The sequence below is a fragment of the Misgurnus anguillicaudatus genome, chromosome 21 (genome assembly GCF_027580225.2).
Source record: "Misgurnus anguillicaudatus chromosome 21, ASM2758022v2, whole genome shotgun sequence".
Taxonomy (NCBI): Eukaryota; Metazoa; Chordata; class Actinopteri; order Cypriniformes; family Cobitidae; genus Misgurnus; species Misgurnus anguillicaudatus.
Genome location: NC_073357.2, coordinates 44,377,455 through 44,402,147, shown reverse-complemented (window position 1 = coordinate 44,402,147; position 24,693 = coordinate 44,377,455). Strand labels below are relative to the sequence as shown.

Here is a 24,693-nt window from a genome sequence, read left to right as displayed (position 1 = left end):
TAGTTTATTTTCCCCTGAGTGTTCTAAAATGTTTACTGTAATCTCTTATCAGTAAGTGTAAGTCGCGCTAGCAACGCATGTTGCAGTAAAATGTGGCCTGGTTAGCTTACATACTTGCTTAAATGAGTGTAAAAATGTTAATGTCTTTCGTCGTTTTTATAACTTGGACTAATGATGAATGATGTGTATTGATGTTGGTGTTTAAACTCTTAATGTCTTGATAGAAAGTTGCAAACGCAAGTTGCAAACGCAAGTAGCAAGCAGCTAACTCATATTGCACTACTGTTTACATTTTTGCTATGGCCCGGTTAGCTTACATACTTGAGTGTAAATGTTAGTGTCTGTCGTCGTTTTTATTGCTTGGATTAATGTTGAATGATGTGTATTGAGGTTGCTAATGTCTTCTCAGTAAGTCATGTTAGCCTCAGGTCAATACATGTTGCACTATTGTTGGACTGTGCGGAGACTGTGTCAGTTGACCAATCAGAGCAGAGTAGGCTACTGAAAGGTGAGTTTAAGCAGACTGAGTCATTGAACTGCTTCACACGAATTGTTTGGGGATCTCTGGGAAATTGTGTAATATTAAATTTATATTTTGAGAAAATGACAGTGTTCTTTGACCTTGCATGCATTTAGACCTGTTGTCCGGGTCATAGGAAGCTTAGAATTTGCGTCTTACTGGCTCTTTAAAGGAAATTTTCTCAACATTTGGATTTTTTGCACCATCCGATTCCAGATTTTCAAGTAGTTGTATCTCGGTCAAATATTGTCCTGTCCTAACAAACCATACATGAATGGATGCTTATTTATAATCTCAATTTCGTAAAATTGACCCTTGGCACTCGGATATTTTATGAAAAATTATGGTTTTGTGGTCCAGGGTCACATATTTAATATAGTAGTAATATATAGTTCAGTTATCATATTTATCATTATGTAAATATTTGGATCCTTTTATTTTGACATACATCTGACAATTGAGCTTTGTATTTTCAAGACCACCAAAAAAACTGTTCAAAAATATATAGATTCATTTTGACAGTGGTTTTGTAAGAGGCTTTAAACTAATCTGGAATTATGGCTCCCTCCTCCCCAAAAAGACTAGTTATCTATGTATGTTGTGTAGCATCATCATGTCTACAGCACCAAAGTTAAAGGTTCCCCTGCCTCCATAATCCTGCTTTATGAAGTTCCATGATGGTTTAGACAATGCCTTAGAAAGCAGCTTCCTACGAAGGCAGTAGTCAAGGCGGCAGCTCACTGGGTTTTGAAACCGAGCTACAGTCTAGTAGAGAGATAGTGTGAGGTAAGAGGAGACAGATTAAATAGATAAAAGCAGCAAAGATTTGAAGGAACCGCTGAGATGCAGCATTGAGTGGCGCAGCTCTGAAATGAAAAAAAAATGGAGAAAAGAGTTCACGTCTGGGTGAGAGATGGAGATGGAGTCTGAACGGCAAGGTGGAACGGAAAAAGAAAGCGAGCGATGAATAATGATGAATGGCACCGTGGTGGACAGAGGAATAAGTGTAGCCACAGTGTATGTCTGCACACATTACTTCCTCCCTCTCTCTCCAGTCCTCCATGGCTTCACTCCATCAGACCTTATTACATACTGCTGTTCTTCACCATGGCCTATTAAACCTTATCATTGGCCCGCTGCCTGCCAGTTTTACGCCTCTGCTCTCCTTATTAAAGGCACTCATGACACTGCTACTATTATGCCGTTGCTATAGCTTACACACATCCCGAGGCTCTCCCACACACTCGGATATTTTAGATCGATGCCTCACCAGCACCCTTTGAAATAAGTTTTGTGTGTATGTGTGTTTTTGTATTTCTGGGGTGTTTATGAATGCATTATAAAGCAGTGGGTGGGCTGGAAATCAACTTTTACGATGATTCCAAGGTCAAAAACTTGAATTTATTTACATTTGCTTTTTCTGAGGTGAGCCAAACTTTGCTGCCGGTTTCAAAACATCCCTGGTGTGGTCAGGTCACGTTATCTAACACATGATGTCTCAGAAATTAAACTGATATTAAAACTTTTCTCTATCTCCCCTTTCAAACAGTAAACTTTATAAGCCACATGTATATGCATTTAGATATAAAAACCTCACATGCTCACATGGCATCAGTATGAAATACCAGGCACGTGCACACATAGACATCAAAGGGGGCTTGAGCACCTGCCCTTTTTATTCCTGGAGAGAAAGTGCCCTTTTTTCTGGGGTGCTTTAAAAAAAAAAAAAAAGATCTTTATTCATATAACAACTGATGTCTGTCTGTTTCTTATGTTTTTACTTGTTGCTTATTTAATTTAACATGAATTTATTCAGAAATCATTTAAATGAGATTTAAACTCTTAAAGAAAAATAGCGCTATTTGTGGCACACAAACGGTTAACAGATGAGTCCCGCCTCCAAAATTCAAATCGCTAATATGATTGGCTTTACCTTTCCTTAGTCCCGCCTCTCTAACTTACTTCGCTTTATGATTGGCTTGTCTACACTCGTGCTGCATCATTCGCGCTTCAAGCGCCAAATCTCAGCCCGAACGAGACGCGATCATGTATGATTATGCAGGCAGGCTACCGGTAAGTGTGTGAGGAAAGCATTCTTATATTAACAGTTTTATGCAAAATATGGGACACGTTGTTACACATAATCAGGGACATTGTTTTCCATGGCAATCCCATATTAACCTGAAGAGTTGCAAACTTGTAACAGTGTAGTGTATGTAGTTTAAACAGACTGCTCATAAAATAATAAAGCACAAACAACAAAATAATTGCTAACTGCCGTAGTAAGCTTTTTGTTTGCGTTTTTTTTAATGGCTGTTAAATAAGTATAATGTGTTATACTGGAGTGCTGTAGTAGATTAGGAAGAAATTTGATGGTTCAGTATTTTACTTGCCCAGTCAGAATTTTCACTGACATCACAAAAAAGTAAAATATAAAATACAAATAAAATAGGCCTAATCTATATTTGTTGTTTCTGACATGTGTAAACCTAATAAATATGAAACCTAAGATTAAAGGTGCCATAGGATGTGTTGTCATAATATGTTAAATTGTTCTTTGACAATTACATAGAAGGTATGTTTCTTTATTAAGTGCAAAAATTATCCAGAAACGTTTTTACATGTCTATTTACAACCCTTGAATTTGTCATTTTAATTAAATGGTCTATTTTTGCCCTATTTGAAAGGGTCATGAATAATAATGTTGAGCTCTGCTCTGATTGCTCTGCTCTGAGGCTCATGCCAGAAGCTCACATTAGTAAACAGACCTTATATTTTGAGCCCTTATCAGACAAAAATACATTTTGAGTAACAACTAACAATTAATCAGCTAAACGCTAGCATATGATATAGCATTTATTGGCATGTTGCGCTAACTCGGCAGTCACAACTTTGTTTTTAGCATTTTAACAAATTTGTAATTAATGTGTAATTTAATGTTTTCAAAACATGCATATTGTGTAATGGCTTCCTTTGCTGCTCTATAAACCTAGACTACTAAGGAGACCATGGTGTCTGTGTGAACAACTGATTATTTTGTAGACATCTTTTGAAAATTAAACAATTGCGTGAGTTTGAGGAAGATAAAATTAATTTACTTTTTAAATATTTTTTTAGTCAGAATTGCGTTAATATATATACTTTTTGTTTTAAAAAAAAGAGAAAAAATATACATAATTATGAGAAGTGCCCTTTATTTCACTTGAGCCCCTGCCCCTCAAAATGTCTGTGCACGTCCCTGTGAAATACCCATCCTCTGTCTTCACCTCCAGCAAGACTTCCACCTCTAAAACTACTCTCTACTTATCATAGCCCGAATTCATTTTCTTTCTATACCCTTTGACCTCTTTCTCAATTAATTTTCATTGATGGAAATGTGCAAGTATACGTGCGTGAAGATTTCATGTCGCATGGGTCTTATTGTTGGTTACAGTCTCCTTTCAAGGTTAGACAAAGATTTGAGAGGGGGCGAGCTTGTCGAATCAATAGACAAATCAGACTGACAAATCTAATTTGGTTGATTAAGGGCACTTATTGAATGCCTTATGAGGTCATTTACCTATGATTGATTAGACTTTTGGCCGGAAATGATGTGGTGAGATTAAATAACAGTTTCAGAATTTGTGACACGATGATAACTATAGTCCAAATGTCATACTCTTAACACTGGTATGATTAGATTTTACATTAGTGTTATTCATTCATTAGCAGATCCTTTCATCCAAAGAGACTTTCCAAATCCAAGGCTGTTTCTTTTAGTTTGTTTAAAAAGCATTGCTCTCAGACTGCTTTCCATCCCTGCCTGGTTAATAGACAGTCCTTTAACCTCAGCATTGTTGGTAGCTCTGGACTCAGCGGCCCAACTGTTTAGGTTGATTTCAAATAAAGCAGTGTATCGATAAAGATTTTTAAATAATTTAAAGGGGACATTTTACAAGATTCTTTTAAGATGCCAAATAAGTCTTTGGTGTCCCCAGAAATATAATACCATATAGATAATTCATTATAGCATGTTAAAACTGCCACTTTGTTGGTATTTTGCATTTTGGGGTGTTTCCTTTTAAATGAGCTTATCTCTGCACTAAATGGCAGTGCTGTGGTTGGATAGTGCAGATTAAGGGGTGCCATTATCCCCTTCTGACATCACAAGGGGAGCCAAATTTCAATGACCTATTTTTTCACGTTTTCAGAGAATGGTTTACCAAAACTAAGTTACTGGGTTGATCTTTTTCACATTTTCTAGGTTGATAGAAGAACTGGGGACCCAATTATAGCACTTAAACATGGAAAAAGTCAGATATGTGATATGTCCCCCTTGATAGAATTTCCTAAATAAAATCATTTTAATACAATGGACTTCACTAATATAGGAGATCTCTGTTTCACCTTATTTGAGTGATTTCTTTCTTTTTTTGTTTTGTTTTGGGAATTCGTATTCACTCATATAGCAGCCTATCTGCCAGGTTATTTACAAATCTATATTATTATTTTTTATTTTAAAAACAGTTGGATGTTGGTAACTGCGTTTTTTTCTTGTTCTTATCTGACGTTCTAGACTAACTTTTATTGAGTTTTTTCACATAATACTGTAAAATTAAATTTAAACTTGTAAATTGACGCCACTGACGGCAGAACACCAGTCCATAATTTATTTCTCCAAATTAAAGCAGGTTGAAAAATAGGAGGAATGCGAATTATTCCGGTCCACCCACACTTTTAGTGGTCCACCCATCATACCCCTTTTGTATCCGCCACTGCCTGGATGATATATATGAAAAGCTCAAATGCAAAAGCCTCTAAACGCCACCTGTGTCAAAAATAAAATAATGATATTAACCGGATCCTTTCTGCAAATATTATTCTCTACATTAATTCAATATTTTTACTTTAAATCTGCTTAATCCTGGCCTCAAGCCATTTAGAAATATCTCTTTGTTAGAAAATAATATTTTATTATTTGATATTTTAGAGAAATCATGATGGAGTGGGTAATAAAAATATGTAAATCAAATATATTTCACAAGAATGAATGTGTGAGTAATGTTTTAACAAGTTTTCATTAGCAGTTAATTTACATTTTCAGAATTAAAACTAACTTATAATGGATGTATTTTTACGTTTTATTCACATACAGTACACAAATTCATGCCAACAGAACTTACTAGACTTTATGAATGTACCTGTGAACATTTGCACATACAATAGAAGAGTCTGCCAGATGAAAGTGAACAGAGAGATAAAGTAACACACAGAGTGTGATGCTCACATTACGGTTAATTTGGCAGAAACCTGCATCACGATTAACCCTCTCACACTCTCAAATATCCCTTTTAAGATACAATAATTCAACCCATTTCCTGACCCAGTGCATGGAGGGACACTAGGATGGAGTTGTCAAGGTCCATTTGCTGTCCAGCCTCCTATTTATCCCATGGGACCCACAAGAGAGCCCATTTCTTCTGCTTAAAAGGGGAAATTCTTTTGATTTAAGCAGAAGAGGTTTGGCCTCCTTCATCTTCCCTCCCGCCGACAGAGGGATTTATGTGCGATGAAGTCGCATGGAGACCGGTATGAATTAAGGATAAGGAACGGAGAACAGAGGCAATCCCCCTTTGACTGCCAACAGATTATTTCTGAGAGCAAAAGCATGTAGGAGCCAAATTACACATACACGCTTTGCTCCATCTGTACAATATGTACATATAGCGGGGAAAATAAGTATTGGACACATCAGCATTGTTATCAGTAAGGGGTCTTCTAAGTGGGCTATTGACACAAAATTTCCACCAGATGTAGCCATATCAAGCCAAATATTGAATTCAAACAAAGAAATCAGAACATTTAAGTATACAAGTTGAGTCATAATAAATAAAGGGAATACGTATTGAACACACTTTATTTAATACTTTATAGGAAAGTCTTTGTTGGTAATTACAGTTTCTAGACGCCCTTGAGGGACCAGTCGTCTACATTGCTCAGGATTGATTCTGGCCCATTCTTCCACACAAATGGTCTTTAAATCTTGACGGTTCCTTGGGCCTCTTTTATGAACTTTGATCTTCAGTTCTCTCCTTAGATTTTCTATGAGATTTAGGTCAGGTGATTGACTGACCACTTCATTGTTTCCTTGGCCTTTGGGATCATTGTTTTGCTGAAATGTCCACCCACTTTTCATTTTCAGCTTTCTGGTAAATGGCAGCAGATTTTTATCCAGAACGTCCCGGTACATTTCTCCATTCATCCTGCCTTCAATAATATAAAGTCTGCCAGTACCCCTTGCTGAAAACCAGCCCCAAACCATGATGCTTCCAACCCTAAACTTAACTGTTAGTATGGTGTTCTTGGGGTGGTGGGCAGTGGCATTTCTTCTCCAAACATATTATGTAGAATGACTGCCAAAAAGTTCAATTTTGCTTTCATCTGACCATACTATAGACTCCCAATAATCCCCAGGCTTCTCCAAATGCTCTTTTGCAAACTTTAACTGAGCCTCAACATGCTTTTTGTTCAGCAATGGAGTCTTGTGTGGTGAGCGTGCATGGATGCCATGGCAGTTCAGTGCATTGCTTATAGTTTTCTTTGAAACAACAGTACCTGCTGATCTGCAAGGTCTTTCTGAAGTTCTGCCCAAGCGGTTCTTTGAGAACTCTCCTGATTATTCTTTGGACTCCTCAGACAGGGATCTTACGTGGAGCATCTGATCGTGGCCAGTTTATGGTGAAGTGATGCTCTTTCCTTTTCCACATAATGGCCCCCACAGTGCTCACAGGAACATTTAACATTCTGGAAATGCGTCTATAACCACTCCAATCAAAATGCTTTTCAATGATAAGATTACAAAGATCTTGAGAGAGTTCTTTGCTTTTACCCATCATGAAATCTTTCCTGTGTGCCTCCAGGGCAATTAGGACTAAAGCAGCTGATATCAATTAGTACTGATAGGAGGCAGGGTTTCTCTCTCAATACTGACAGATTTCAGGTGATGCACTGGCTTTCTATGCCATTTTGCACCTTGTTCTCTTCATGTGTTCAATACTTATTCCCTGTGTCATTTCATTTTATTTATTATGGCTCAACTTGTATACTTAAATGTTCTGATTTCTTTGTATGAATTCAATATTTGGCTTGATGGCTACATCTGGTGGAAATTTTTATGTCAACAGCCCACTTAGAAATCCCCTTACTGATAAAAATGCTGATGTGTCAAGTACTTATTTTCCCCACTATATGTAATGCAAGGAGTGCTGGCCATCGGTCCAACTACACTGTACAAAACCATGATAGGCTGGCAAATGAGGTCACTTGACTTTTGCTTCTTTAGCAAACTTTAAAAAAAATACATTTTCTCTTTGCCGTAAAGAGCCACCTCCAACTGTCGCCTTCATTCCAGACCTCTCAAATGAATACCAACCACAGACTGGTACCAGTTAACTTTCCATCTCTCATTTTCTCTCTTTCCGCCTATTTCATCTACACTCCACCTAAAATGTCATGTCAAGCCAAGAAGACATTGTCTAGCTCTCTGCTGACAGCAGCTCATGTCAGGGAACAGGATTGGTGACATTATCTTTGTAAGAGGAGCAGTGCTCCATTCTCAGGGGCTTCCCTCTGAAAAGGGCTCCTCAACCCAGATTACAACAGCACTGTTCCTCACCCAGCATGTTCATTGTTATCTCCTGCTCAACACTTTGGTCCCACCGGGAGTCTGCCTGAGACAACTTGAGCGAAATGGGATGGGAAACAATTCAATGAGACCATCAGAAACAACCATGATAGGAACAGTTGAACAAACTTGCGATTATGCCACTCGGCCGTGTAAATCCCGACAGGAAGTTTTATGTCGACGTTGAACAATAGACTGCTCTGGTCTATACTTACAGTAACCGTTGATTGCTGATGCTTCATGCATGGCATAACACAATCACAAACAACACCACGGATAGGCTTACTTTTGGGGTTATGTGTGTCACGCTGTTTAAAAGCGCATTGTGCAACTTTCAGAAGGATCTATTGACAGAAATGCTATATAATATATAACTATTGTATCAGTGGTGTATAAAGACCTTACATAAAGAACTCTATTGTTTTATCAACTAACAATAAGCTGTTTTTTGGGTCTCCTTACATGGAAGTTGATATTTTGCACTGCCATGTTTCTTGCATTTTGTCACTGTTGTCTCAGACAGTGATATGTTTGTCCTGTGAAGGCTACCGAAGCTTTACTATGTGTTTCGAAAGGGAGGGGTGAGCTGTGGATTGAGCCGTTGGTTACAAGTCACAGTTTCACTGCTAGATGCTGCTAAAAAACTACACATGGACCTTTCTGAAACCAATAAATATGTTTCTTTGTTACTAATTATGTGTAATATAAGAGCATATATTTATTTGTTCTTATATAACATTTGCATGTTTAGTAAACCATATCCCGATGATCATTTCTATGGCTGTCCGTGAAGCAAAACAGGATGATTTGAATGGCTGAAGGACCCACAAGACATTTTTCTTTATTATTCTCTTCTAAAAAGTGCAGCGTGCTTCCTGCTGTCCTTTCTATATAAATAAAATAGCAATCATGCAATTTTTTTACTCCTTGAATGCAAAATCACTTTTCCTATTTTTGTTGTATTCTAGTTGCATGGTTTCATTATTGTATATGAATGAAACCCTGAACAATAGCTGCCTTGAGCGTTTAGATATGTGACCCTGCCTGTGAAAACCCAGCTGTAGTCATTTTTTGTGATTTTCTACATTAGATACATGAAAATATAATCTTGATATTTTTAATATTGACTAAGTAAGATCATGTCAAATAATATAATCAATATGAAATCAATGAGTAAAATCCTATAATTAGATTATAAAACTTTAGTCTGGATTTCACAGGCAGGGTCACATATGCCGTGGGCAGAGTACAGCGAACTCATAGAAATACCGATCGAGCTAACAACTGCAAAGCACTGAGCAATTGTATTAAATAGCACTTCTTTTCTATTATTTCCACTCATGCTCCAATTTCGTTCATTTTCAGCATGTGCTAACCGAACTCCCCCACATCTGAGAGAGAGCGAGGCAGAGTCCCCCAGCACTTATGAGATGCTTGAATGGGTCAAAACGCGAGAATGATGGAATACATTCACCAGAAGTTTGTACGTTCAGTGAGATGAGCTGTAAGGGAAATATTAGGAGAATCTGAGTGACAGTGAGAATACAGCACAGATGGACGACATAAATCAGCCGCTTTTAATTATGGTATAAGGGAATTAGCCAGGACAGACTGTCTGGGGAGTCAGTCATTTTATTTGAGCTAATGAAGTGGGTACATGTGTTTTAAAAAGCTTTTTGTGCTCCTGTAACTCTACTGGTAGAGCGTTGCATTAGCAGTTCAAATGTCATGGGTTTGATCCCAGTGAACATGCGTACTGATAAAATACACCTTGAATGGATAAAATGTTTTTGGAAAAAAGCGTCCCCTTAAATGCCTAAATGTAAATGTGGATCTTGTGGTTACCGATGGCTTAATTGCAGTTTACTTAACCTCTGATACAATGTTTAGAAACCACAGTGCCTGACGAAAGTTCTCCGCTTCGTTTCATCATCGACAGACGGTAAGCGCTAGGGAGTGCAGGACAGTCAAGCTGAGAAGAAGGCTTGTTATTTAAAGAAATCATTAAAAAAGCATGAAACAAGGAGAACTTGTGATACAGACATAAAAACAGATGAGAAGTTGGAAGCATAGCCTAGTGGTTAGAGAGTCAGGCTTGTAACCGGAGAGTGTCTATGTCTCATGACTGGCAGGTTGTGACTGTGGTACCCTTGAGCAACGCACCTCAACCCTAATAGCCCATCGGATGCTGGGATAGCATTGCATACTTGACAAGCATGTCACTTTCATATTTATTTCATATTTAAGAAAGAGGCTGGTAAGAGCATAGATGAGTTTTTGGTACATACATGAAAGAGAGAAGTTGTACCCTAAATATGGCCGCTCTAGTTTTTGAGTTGAGAAACCCAATCGCAAAAAGGTTTTGCTTAATTTTGAGCTATAGAGTATAATTTATTTTGCCATTGTTGTTTTATGCCTGATTTGAAATTCGTATGCAAAAGTTTGTGCACCCCTGACCATTTTCATGATTTTCATTTATAAATATTTGGTTGTTTGGTTCATTCATTTCATTTTGGTCTATGATATAACTGAGGGACACAGTAATATTTCAGTAGTGAAATGAGGTTTATTGGAATAACAGAAAATGTGCATTAAAACGAAGTTGGACAGGTGCATAAATTTGGGCACCTTTGAATACCTGTTGATTTGAATGGCTGTAACCGCTTTGCACTGATTAATTGGAACACACAATTGGTTTGGTGAGCTCATTAAGCCTTGAACTCTCCTCTAAAGAGTGGCATCATGGAGGCCTCAAAACCACTTTCAAATGACCTGAAAACAAAGATTGTTCAACATTATGGTTTAGGGGAAGGCTACGAAAAGTTATGGCAGAGATATAAGCTGTAGTGTCCACTGTGAGGAACATAATGAGGAAATGGAAGACCACAGGCACAGTTCTTGTTAAGGCCAGGAGTGGCAGGCCACATAAAATATTGGAGAGGCAAAGGCGAGGATGGTGAGATAGGTCAAAAACAGCCCACAGACCACCTCCAAAGACCTACAACATCAACTTGCTGCAGATGGTGTCACTGTGCATCGTTCAACAATTCAGCGCACTTTGCACTTGTGAAAGAAGCCTTTTCTGCACACACGCCACAAACAGGGTCGCTTGAGGTATACAAATACACATTTGGACAGGCCAGCTTCATTTTGGAATAAAGTGCTGTGGACTGATGAAACAAAGATTAAGTTATTTGGTCATAACAAGGAACGTAATGCATGGCGGCAGCGTTCTAAGAAAACTTGGTAAAATTTGGTGGAGGTTCCATCATGCTGTGGGCTGTGGGGCCAGTGCCAGTACTGGGAATCTGGTTAAAGTTGAGGGTTGCATGGATTCCACTCAATATCATAACATTCTTGAGAATAATGTTGAGGAATTAGTCACAAAGTTGAAGTTACAACAGGGCTGGATATTTCAACAAGACAACGACCCAAAACACTGCTCAAAATCTAGTCAGGCATTTAGAGTATGCAGAGGAACAAGTACATTCTGATATGTTCTGGAATGGCCATCGCAGTCTCCAGACCTAAATATCATTGAACATCTGTGGGGTGATTTGAAGCGGGCTGTCCATACTCGGCAACCATCAAACCTAACTGAACTGGAGATGTTTTGTAAGGAGGAATGGTCCAAAATACATTCATCCCAAATCCAGACACTTATTACGAGCTTTAGGAACCTTCTAAAGGCTGTTATTTCTACTAAAGGAGGCTCTACTAAATATTGATGTAACTTTTTTTGTTGGGGTGCCCAAATTTATGCGCCTGTCTAATTTCTTTTTGATGCATATTGCACATTTTCTGTTAATCCAATAAACATCATTTAACTACTGAAATATTACTGTGTCCTTCAGTTATTTGATAGACCAAAATGAAATTGCTGATCCAAACACCCAAATATTTATAAATTAAAATCATGGAAATTGTCAGGTGTGCCCAAAACTTTTGCATACGACTGTAAGAACAATATTTGTGAACATTTCAGCCTTTCCTCTTTCCAAGTACAAAATGCTAATGTAAAAAATTGCTGTTGGATATAGACTAACTCAAAGTGAGACCAAAGTCCCTTTAGGAAAGTCACGCCACTGTAAAAAGTGAAAGTTGTATTAACTTAAAAAATTACTTTAAAAAACACCTGAAAAAAGTTTTTTAAGTTTAATTTAAGTGGAAAAAGCTTACATTTTTGTGTTACCCATTGAAGTAATTTTTACATTTTCAATTAAATTGATAAAAGTAGATACCAGCAAGCAAAAACGGAGACGTTGAAATGACGGCTAACTATAGACCCAATGAGTAACCCACCTTTACCCTAAATAAATTTGGTTACATGCCCTTTTTGCCAAAGTAGCTTGAAGGTGTATGATATTCCAACATGTAAGAAAGTCAATAGGTGTTCAAGGTGTTTGCTTTCATTTGTTTTAAATGTATACGTATTGTCTGTTCTTGTGCTATGGTAGACATCTATTAGACTTTCAGTGACAGCCCAAATTTAGCCTTGTTTTAACCAAAATTGCTTGCTGGGATCCAACTTAAACTTTTTACAATGTAGCAATACTGACGACTCCTATCTACTTGAATGGGAAAAGGCAGATAAAGATGTGCTAAAATCACAATTTAACAACATTTCAACAAATTTTCTGACCAACAATTAAACCTGTACCATAAAGTTTGTTTCTTAAGCTTAAACTGACCTAAAAATCTTTCTTTTTAAGTTGTTTTAGCTTACCTGCATGCACACAGATTGGCAATCACCTTAGCGGCTCTGTACATAGCCCCTACCCCAGAGAATCGTCAGTTTTTATCGATTGATGATTGGTTCTTTTAACTGGACTTTCGTCACCAGTGCAGCCATGTTGAGCATTGCATTTCGCCGATTCATAGTAATAGCAATGCTCAATCTTGTTATATCGAACAGAAAAATCAGATACTATACTATACTAAAATTGCAGTGGCTTAAACGTCAGTGGGCATGGACATATTTAAGACCAAAGACCGTGCTAATAAGTGTGATTTCCCCATTTTAGGCTCAGAATGTCAGTGAGACTATACAAATCTTAAGGGAGTCTTTATTGCTTCATTAATTTTTAATTTGCCAATCGACTAACTCTGACAAAAGAGTGTATTTCATAATATGTTTACTCTATTATGCCCAAGACGTATGCCGTCCTAATCCTGTTGAGCAAAATAGCAATGTAACCTACAGTATAGATATTTAAAAGTCGTTTATATAATGCTTCAATAAAGAGGCTATAAGCAGTATTCAAGCAGTATACAAGCCCAAGGTTGTCTCTTTATAATTGCATGTGTCCCTGCTGTAACTGTTTACTATTTACTCTTTCTTCTTCTCACTTTCTCTATCTGTCTCTGTCTTCTTCATTTAGAACTGATCGACGGCACCCCCACCCTGAAAATCAACCACGGCTCGGGTACATTGGTCCTGCAGTTGCCGGGCAACGTGAACGTAGCGGACAGACGGTGGCACAGACTGGACGTGAGAAGCAACAGCAAAGTAAGTGTTCACAGATAGCAAGAGACTGCCTGCCAAGCCCAACCTCACAAACCCGATCGAGCGAAGACCCTTCCTTCTCTGGCTGCACTCTGCTAGCTCCCACCAAAATAAACCTCTCCTGTAGATTAATTTCCGAACGAGGCGGAAGTTTGGAAACCATCCCTTCATTCTTTCAGAGGCTTTAGTTTATTACAGCCTAATCCCACACTTTGTTGTATGTCATAATTTGCATTCAGTATTGCCAGAACTCTTCCTGGGTTGATGGTCATCATGTTGCTGCTTGGCTCTCTGCTTTACTTAAAAATTCTAATGTTTATTATTCAGTACAAACCTGGCATGAACATCTTGTTGAGCGTGAAGGGAACATTGCATGTTGGGGCTTTTAGCAATTGTATTTCACTTCTAGTTGACACAACATTTGATTTAAGAGCAAAACAAATTTAAAATCTATAGCAGGAATGTTAGTAAATTCAATGCATACTAATCGTGGCTAAGTTAAATCTGTGAGAAGAATTTAGTAAGAACTTCATTAAATATGCATGAATTTGTTTTTGTTAAAGCTTTTTGTTATGTTTGTATATGTATGTTTGGTTCTTTATTTGTTTGTGTTTGTCCTTGCATTTGCCTTCATGTATATGTTTGTGTATGAATGCATCTATTTCACATATTTCAAGGTAAAGATATCCACTGAGATCAGTGGGAAAAGATGTAAGCTACTAACCAAAGGTTGGCAGGTTTTAATTCAGGAAGCAAAAATATTCGAAAAGCCGCTAAATGCCACCTCAGGCAAAAATTAGAAAGAATAATTGGAAGAATAATTGTATGAACAATGGTGCACGTGCATCAATGTGCAAGAGTTTTTTACTTGGATATAGAAGGTTGACTGAATACATTAGGTTATTGACCAGAATTTTGAGCCCTTTACCTTTTTTCAGACAGTAAAAAGTGACTGTAGACTTTTTTAGAAATGGAGATTTTGCATGCACTTAGTACTTAAATACCAATGAAATTATTAAAGAGACGTTTATGAAATCAAGGCATTTCAATTACTGATTAAAAACCTTTTCATGGCCATTAAAGGCGGAGTGCACAATGTTTGAAAGCCAATGTTGACATTTGAAATTACCTAAATAAGCACGCCCCTTTACCCCAAAAGAATCTGGACCTTCTTTTGATAGACCTGCTCCACACCTACGCAAACCAGGCAACGATGTAGGTTAGACAGCTGATTGGCTACAAGTAGGGATGTCAATTTATGCAATTTCCCATATTCAATGATTGTTTAAATTAACAGTCAATCAATTTAATAATTGTTAACAGTAATAGTGCAAAAAGCTTTTACTGCAGTGGCATATAGCCAATGACATAAAAGTGTGCGTAAAAATGCCAGCTTCCTCACGCAAATAAAAGATTTTATTTTGTCTAAATAACATGCTAGTGGGATTGTAAATTGAGTCAATGTAGTTGGAGGTTTGATAAAAATCATCAATTTAATCTCGTAATGAAATATAATGACTAATAAACACAGTATAACTCCGCCTCATAACGTGCACTCCGCACAGTTGGATGATAGTCCATGCGTTCATGACAAAATAAAAGTTTAATTGTCATCAATTGTTATTTTTCTAGTGTTCACCTCGCTTTCCGAGTCACTGATACACCGCTTGTTGCAATTATATCCAAGAAGCACACGAAAGGCACTTTTCCCGTTGTCACCTCAGCTGCGGCGTACTTTCAGCAAAGATACTTATATTATGAAGATTTCAACCTTCTATTAGAAAACCCGTTTAGCGTGTAGCGCCTCAGCCAGTCAATAATGATGATCAATGATATATGTTGCGGCTGCTCAGAGTGTAACGACAGTCAGTTAGAGTTTACATTTTAGTTTCTTGCCAGAATTTAAGATTACATTTTAATCTGTTTATTAAAAACGGCTTCAGGTCTCCTTCCCTGTGTAAAGCAGCGTTAGCAGCGTTGCTATGCTAATCTTGCAGGCTTTCCTAAAAAGGTCTTTGCTTTTAGTAACCATATTTGCATTTTCGGCATCGGACCCCCAATGCGAATACCATTTCGTTACGTTAGCAGCCAGCCTCATCACGAATGAGGTTAAAAAGCCCAGGTGTGTGTTTGTCATCGAACATTGTTTGTGATCATGGCTAGTTTAACTTCTGCATGCTTGTTTAATTTTTTTCACACACTGTGTATTTGCTTTGCGCAGGCGTCGCACACACGTGCTTGCTTTTTCGACAATCAGTAAGTTTTATCGATTTAATTCTTATCAAAGATTGATTCATTGTTAACATCCCTAGCTACAAGTGTGTTTTGGTAGTCAGCCCGACTCCCTTTTCCAAAGCGTTTTTCAGAAATCGTGCACTCCACCTTTAAAATGAAATTGCTGAACCTAAACATATAAGAAAATGTGTCAGATGCACTTATAGGGTTATACATCTAAAACAAGCCACAATTCAGTGGTGGCTTTGCATTAAGGTACATTTTTACCATTTGTGTAGCAATAAATGATGATTCTCTCTTTAACATATTTCTTTTCAGGAGGTGCGTTTCACACTTGACCGTTGTGCAGGAGCCACAGTTATGGAGATGGAGGGTGTAGGCAGCTGGCTAACCACTGAAGACCACACTTCCTGTGAAGTCACTGGGGTCACACCAAATATGGACAAGTAAAACTCACCTTTCTTTGAATTTCACCTTCCTTTGATTGCCTATAGCTGAATTAGTTGCCAGTGTGTTGAAAATATAGATTTGAATGCTTAGAAATGGTTTCTCCACTATGATTGCGTAGCATGAAACAAAGCACCAATCGATACAATAATCATTGACTTTCTCCTTCTCACTTCATTACCGATTCACATCTCAACTATACAAGATCTGCTTGTCAATCATGTAGTCAATAATACATTGAAAAGTTTATCGTTACACAAAAGATTTCAGTTTAAAAGATCAAACGATTAGCAGAGATAATTTATAGAAGAAAATTACCTCTCCAGTGCACACAGCACATTAACATCTCATTCCGTAGACAGCCAAATTTGGTTTGTGCCATGATTTGTTTTGTTGTGCTTTCAGGCATTTGAACATGACTCAGGTGCTTCAGCTAGGAGGAGTGAATGAGAATCTGCCATATATCTACCCACAGCTCCAACACAAGCACTTTACCGGCTGCATCCGAAACCTTATCGTGGACAGCAAGGTGGGGATATCCATGCATTTCAACGCAGACAAAGCCGAGCCATTAAAAACAATGTTAGAATGAATGAGACAAATATTTAAAGTAATCATAATATTATAGTGATTCCTGTACGCTGTCAGTTTTAGTTTTATACGATTTTGCAGGCAATAAAAAGTTGCCAGGTGAAGAATTTGCCAATTTATATTTCAGCATGGATGCATTTTTATTTATTTAGTGTCAAAGTTTTTCTACAACAAGTGAAGTCAGCTTTTATGAAATGTGCAGCAACGCAAACTGCAATCTCAGGTCGTCATGTTAAGGTTTGCTATAGCGAGTTACTTTATGCTGCTTATTGTGACACCTTGACACTTGTAGGCACTTGACCGTATAAAATACTCAACCAGTGGCCACCAGACACAAATAGACAGCAAATAAGCATTCACTTAGGGCACTGGGGCATGAATGGGCTTAACTGGAGTGCAGGTTAGACTGTGGGAGGACGAGGAAGTAAAGAAGTAGAAATTTCTATTTTTAACTCTTGCTGTTACCAACAATTTCCTAGCTTTCCTGTTATACTTGTGTTCATTCATCCTCTGACCTGTGTGAATTCTAAGCAGGCTTTTTGATGGCAAAATGGTGCCATCCTAATGCAATATAACAATGATAGACAGTTTCATTAGAGTTTAGTGGATTAGAAATTCCTTTTTGCTTACCTAGCTGTGACTATTCTTTGAATCAGACTTGCTTTTCAAAGTTCGTATGAGAGGTTCATCCAGTTTCCAACACGTGTCTTTTTTTTTGCTGAAACCACTTTATACAAAGATTGGGCATGAATAAATGGGAGACAGCAGATAAAACAAAACTTGATCTAATTGGGTTCGTGGTTGTTCAGTTGAGAATTTAAGGTCTCAAGGTTTCCGCATTCGACTAATTCAGAAAGCCAGTGGACTGCTTTTTTAAGTGCCTGTAGCCTTTCCAGCATGGTAATATTCATTATGACAGGCTGGATAAAGGGTAAATACACAAATACCAAATAAAAAGTGCTTTCTCTTTTCATTTATATAAATCCCAAGGCCCTCTGCAGTAGATTATTATTTTCTGTCTCTATTTCTGCCCTCTTTTTCCATTATTTTGTTGTTTCTTTCTGCCCTATTGCGCTCTGTTTCTTGTCTTTTGTTTACTTCTGCTATCTTGATCTGTGTCTGGAGCGCATTGCTGTTTATAACTGGAGGTAACATGCTGTGACCACTTGTGATTGGATTTCATGGGGAGAGTCTTAGACATCGTGATTACATACATATACATCACTGTGTTACTGCATGTGGATAAAGTACAAGACTAGAAGGAAAGAAAGTGAAGAAAGTGCAAAACCAGATACAGAAAGTTGAAAGCACAGTGTTTCCTCTTAATATTTGGTTTAAGCAGAATTATAGCAGTTTTACTGGAGTACTGTACTTGAATGAATTGTGTGCTTCACATGATCTGTCTCACTGTTGATGATATCAAACATGCTTAGTTCTGTAAAGTGTAGAGCTTGATTTAAAAAATGTTCATTAGTTAAATGATTAGTTGTTTTAAATGTTTAGTGCTTGCAAAAATTTAAATGATGTCATTATTTACCCACTCCTAAAAACCTGAAGGCTTTGTTTGTTCTTCTTAACTGAAACACAGGTTGTTTTCTGCTTTTTTATCGTTTAAAATAAAAGCTATAAACACATGCATCATTAACTCCAAAAATAGAATCCTTCAGAAAGTCCATTTCAATTCTTTGTATTGCATCATTTTGCATTAATTCATAACAACTGGAACAACAGCAATATTCACAACACAAAAGTAGAGGAGTAAACTGCCCCAGCAAGCAATTTTGCAATTTATTACCCATCCAAATCAAATCCAGCTCAGACATCTACACTAAAATAAGACACCTAACCATATCCCAAAAAATAAATGAATAAACCAAACACCTTGTAATCACTGATGACTTTGCTTGCATGATGGAGTATCATACATCAAGTTATTTTTGCTAAACAAATTCAAGGTTATTTCAACTAGAAGTGAATTACACATAGCCAGACTACACTCACCTAAAGGATTATTAGGAGCACCATACTAATACTGTGTTCGCCTTCCGAAATGCCTTAATTCTACATGGCATTGATTCATCAAGGTGCTGAAAGCATCCTTTAGAAATGTTTGCCCATATTGATAGGATAGCATCTTGCAGTTGATGGAGGTTTGTTGGATGCACATCCAGGGCACGAAGCTCCCATTCCACCACATCCCAAAGATGCTCTATTGGGTTGAGATCTGGTGACTGTGGGGGCCATTTTAGTACAGTGAACTCATTGTCATGCTCAAGAAACCAATTTGAAATGATTCGAGCTTTGTGACATGGTGCATTATCCTGCTGGAAGTAGCTATCAGAGGATGGGTACATGGTGGTCAAAAAGGGGTGGACATGGTCAGAAACAATGCTCAGGTAGGCCGTGGCATTTAAACGATGGCCAGTTGGCACTAAGGGGCTTAAGTGTGCCAAGAAAACATCCCCCACACCATTACACCACCACCAGCCTGCACAGTGGTAACAAGGCATGATGGATCCATGTTCTCATTCTGTTTACGCCAAATTCTGACTCTAACATCTGAATGTCTCAACAGAAATCGAGACTCATCAGACCAGCAACATTTTTTCCAGTCTTCAACTGTCCAATTTTGGTGAGCTCGTGCAAATTGTAGTCTCTTTTTCCTATTTGTAGTGGAGATGAGTGGTACCCGTGGGGTCTTCTGCTGTTGTAGCCCATCCGCCTCAAGGTTGTGCGTGTTGTGGCTTCACAAATGCTTTGCTGCATACCTCGGTTGTAACTTGTGGTTATTTCAAAGTTGCTCTTCTATCAGCTTGAATCAGTCGGCCCATTCTTCTCTAAGCTTTAGCATCAACAAGGCATTTTCCCTCACAGGACAACATGCATGCTGGATGATTTTCCCTTTTCACATCATTCTTTGTAAACCCTAGAAATGGTTGTGCGTGAAAATCCCAGTAACTGAGCAGATTGTGAAATACTCAGACCGGCCCACCTGGCATCAACAACCATGCCACGCTCAAAATTGTTTAGAATCACCTTTCATTGCCATTCTGAAATTCAGTTTGGAGTTCAGGAGATTGTCTTGACCAGGACGACACCCCTAAATGCAACTGAAGCAACTGCCATGTGATTGGTTGATTAAATAATTGCATTAATGAGAAATTGTACATGTGTTCCTAATAATCCTTTAGGTGAGTGAATATCGGGGCTATCGTTAAACTAGACAGTAAAATAATGGCTATTGCTTGCTTATGTTGCTTGCATATACACTTGCACAAAGAGAAGAGGCACAGGTCACAACCTTTATCAAATAATGGATTTCATTTTAGTTGATGTATTTGGCACAAGTTTTGTGAAGTCTTTCCTTAAAAGCTAATAGGGATGGTCATAGCCCACTCCCATTTCAAACAAAAAACCCAAAACAACACACAAACAACATAAAGAACAACACGAACATAATGACAAAATATTTATTTTTGGCTAAATTATTCATTTAAAGCTGCACAAAAGAAGTTGATTGACAGGTGCGTAGGTGGTTCTCGATGTTGCCTACTGTAGATAGCATCAGGACAGATTAGTACATTAATATTGCTTTTCTGGAGCATTCGAGGGTGTTTTGAGTAATCAGATTGTGAAACTTTTTTAACTTGTATATACCTTTGATCCCTTTTAATTGGATAACGCAAAAAAGATCTTAATATAAGGGTCAAACAATGCTCTATATTCTCTCTCTCTTTCTCTCTCTCTCAGTTTTATGACCTAGGTTCTCCAGCAGACTCCGTTGGCAGTACTCCGGGATGTTTTATGACAGACAGTAGCTGTGTGAATATGGGCTTTCCCTCCTGCGGGACCAGGGGCCGTTGCCATGGCGAGTGGGGTTCCTTCAGCTGTCAGTGTATACCGGGGTACACCGGGCATCAATGTGAAAAGGGTAATTACTTAACAATTTTAACTTTAAAATCATACAATGGTGCTATGTTCAGATGTGGGAAGTGAGAGCGACTGCGCCTTTGAAGATAAAGAAGATAAATCAATGCTGTAGAATGACTGAATGGATGAGGAAACAACCATTGTGCGTGTGTGTGTCTGTGAATATTAAAGGCACGACTTTTCAGTAGGCTAGTGAATGTTTTTGAATTGCTCTGTGTAGGAGGGATAGTGCTCAGCATCCAAGCAGCATTTTCACACACACTGAATCTTGGCACAAATCATATTCTGAAGTGTTATGAATTTGTAGCGCTCCTTTATGTAACATAACTGGAACATCCTGTGATATTCTCACTGTGCATTTTTTCAGTGTTTACCCATCCTTTTTAAGAGCCACCATCTGAAGAACACATTTGTGTGTGTTTGCTAGAAGTTCCAGAGTATTCCTTTGATGGAAGGAGTCATGTACACTTTCAGCTGGCCTTCACGCTGCCAGGCAGGCACACGCAGGTTCAGGTTCTGGTTCGAACCCGCAAACACAGCAGCTCTGTTCTCAGCCTGCTGTCCAGAGAACAAAATGAATATGTCAAATTGGAGGTTAGTGCTCTTGGAAACATCTCTTCCTTTTTCTTTCTCGTGCTTTTACTTCCACTGTCTGTCTATTATCGAGGTTTGCTTTCTGCAAAAGACCTGTTATTAATGTTTCAATAAAGTGAAAATCTTTCCCCTCCCCTTTTTTCCTAGAATCTCGGATCTCGCGTTTGTTTTGTACTTTCAACACAGTGATTGACAATGAACACCCTGCCAAACGATGTTTTATGAACATTTTGTTAATGTCTCCTCTCTCTTCCCACAAATAAGCACCCGTGAAATGTCCTCGCAGCGAACGAACGCTGTCGACTGCCAGCGTATAAAGATTATTTGTTCTTGATGTGCTCTGAAATAGCAGCCCATCTGCCAGACCATGCAAACGTTGTTGCAACAGCGTTGCAATGTAGGAATTTAAATGGAGCAGCGAGTTTGTCTTTAATCATAGAGGCATTAGTATGCATTTCCCGATGCGTCTGATACATTTGCAGGATGCATGGAGTCTGGCCTCTCACTCCAAGGCTGTCTGACTTTGTAACGTTTTCTTTTCCCCCCAGCACCTGCTTTAAGATGATGTGTTTGGATTGCTGATTGCCGCTTTGTTTCTCTACCTCCTTCTCTTCTCTGCTCCCTCTCTTACATTCTCTCTCATGTAAATCTTGCTTGATTTATCTACGGCATGAATTAGAAGTGTCTTTGAGACGGGCTAGAAGGCATTTTATATCCCCTAAAGTGGCACACTACAGATTTCATTACCTGCGTATATTGTGATGCTTGCGAGGCGTCGCAGCGGTTCAACAACTGATGCTGCTTTTGTGCCATGTGCAAAAGATTAAAACTTAATCTCCTGCTGTGCTCCTCTCAATTACCTTAGCAATAATGCTAATTGATGTGATGCGCCAATACCTATTTAGCATCGCCTGTTGTGTCTGATTATGATGCATCATCTCACTGACACATTTCCAACAAGGTGTTCGTGTCAAAATCATCAACAAATATGGAGGAAATTACCGTTAGATCGTTCAGTTTCTTCTCAGGAGATGTATAGCCACAGCTCCATTAGCAAAAGTGCCTCTTTTTATTGAACAAATTTAGATTTAGGTCTTATTGAGATATATTGAGTGTATTTTTATCAGATTTTTTTTTGGAGTCTTATTTGGAGCCCCATGGCATAGTTTTTTCCCCCGCTTTCTATACATATTTTAAAGGGAAATTTTGTAGAATGAATGTAAACAGTAAAATGTTATGGTAAACTAACACGACTGAAAAATCCAGCTAAAACCAGCATAAGCTGGTAGCTGGTTTTAGCTGGTTTAAGGTGGTTTATGCTGGTCCTCCCAGCCTGACAAAGCTGGTCATGCTGGTGGGCCAGCTGATATTCCAGCATGACCAGCTAAGTCCAGCTAGACCAGCTTAAAATGTGACCAAAACACACCTAGACCAGCTTGCTACACCAGCAAAACCAGCTTCCTACACCAGCAAAACCAGCTAAAACCAAGCTGGGGACCCGCTAAAACCAGCTCACCAGCTTATGCTGGTCTTAGCTGGATTTTTCAGTAGGGAAGAGTAAACAGTTATACTCCTTTCTCGACTGACATTGAATAAATAAGTTACAATCCACTCTCATTATATACTTGAACCTTGTCTTTTGGAGTTTAAAAATACTGTTAGGGTGTACCGGCGGTGAAAGTGTAAAGTCAATGACAATAGAAGAGTATATCCAATCAAGGTGTAGGGATGGCTCCCGCAAAACTGACGTTTCGACACTGTGTCGAGATCCCGAAGCGTAAATGTTTCGAAACACTGCTCCGAAATGTGATTCGAAACACCCATGTCACGTGATGAAGTGATTCGAAACACCATGCGGTGCATTTCACAAGTGTTTCGAAAGGTGGCGTACCTGTCGAATCTGCGTCGAATTTTAAACTGACAGGGTAGGAAACAAATCTGACAATACCTCATAGATGCGTTTTTGGCATGATCAAATACTATAAATTACTGAAAAGAAGTAATTTTTCCTCATAGGTATGTAACACTTAGGCTACTTACAAAAAAATGCGAGCTAGAAAAACAGCTAGAAAAACTAGCACTGCACATCAGCAGGGTTACAGACCTTTGCTTCGTAGCATATGGCCAGTATAGATTAATTTGGAGGTTGCCAAGATTTTGACATGATGTTGATTTACATAGCCCCCAAGAATTTTCAATATGAAAAGATGTTTGGGGAACCCAAGCATACTTAACAGTTTGCACTTAAGAGCCAATGATCCATGATCAAATGCCCCTTAATTATAAAACATGCAACTGGCCAGATGGCCATCTGCTACTGCTGTAGATGACTTTGGTTTCTTGATCACTTGTTCAAGATGGGCCGAAGACTTACGGTGGGGTGCAGGGGAGACCGAACATTCTGTACTCTAATTTGTGCGGTAAAATATTAAATCTTAAGGCACTGAGGAAAGAAATTTTTTTTTAGCTGGATTAATGCGATTGCTTATAGATAAGTATGCCTTCAAGTTTTTAATACCAGTCCAGGATAGACTCATCCTTGAGATAAGCAGGTTTGACCGTAATCACATGAGCTGAACTGCAAGTGAAAGTAAAAAGGATGTACGAGTAAAAAGGAAGGTGAGAAGTTCACAGAGGCCATGTTTACTGTTGTTGTTGAAATGTGAGAAAGTCCAGCCGCCTCCTGCATCATTGCATTGATTAGTCCCGCTTTTTACATCTCCACAAAGCCAGGATCCAAAATGGGGCTGTAAATTGTGCTCTCTGGGACACATGCAGAAAGACTCTGAAATTAAAATGAAGATGAGGCTTTTTTCAGGAGGTGCCCAACCGCTCGATCTTATAAACAAACACACCTTTTATTTCTTAGCCAGGCCAGTGTTTTTGCCCTTTTTCCTGATGTATAAGCATGAGCTTGTTAAGTTAAACACCTGTTGAATCACTTATTGCAAGAGAAAAACATTTAGGTGAAGGGGTTCTTGGATATTGGATGATTCAAAGCACATAACCGTCTGGCTTTTATACATCCCTCTGATATTACATGCTTTTCATCTACCGTACATTCATAAATATTAATGCTTGCCCGGAAAACATTTGATTAATAAAAAGTCACCGGTTTAAAAAGTGCATAAATTACACACAAAGGGGAAGGCGAGAGTAAAAGAAAGTCTCTCGGCTGACCACTAGAGAATAAGAGAAGAGCATAAA

General features: G+C 38.4%; 1 protein-coding gene across 1 annotated transcript in view; it reads left to right on the top strand.

Annotated features, from left to right (window-relative positions):
* LOC129446963 (neural-cadherin) overlaps positions 1-24,693 on the top strand; it is a 273,221-nt gene that overhangs the window by 223,706 nt on the left and 24,822 nt on the right. The window contains 5 exon segments of the mRNA XM_055208521.2: positions 13,565-13,692; positions 16,243-16,370; positions 16,777-16,900; positions 20,713-20,893; positions 21,320-21,486. Coding sequence (XP_055064496.2) covers positions 13,565-13,692; positions 16,243-16,370; positions 16,777-16,900; positions 20,713-20,893; positions 21,320-21,486 — 728 coding nt within the window.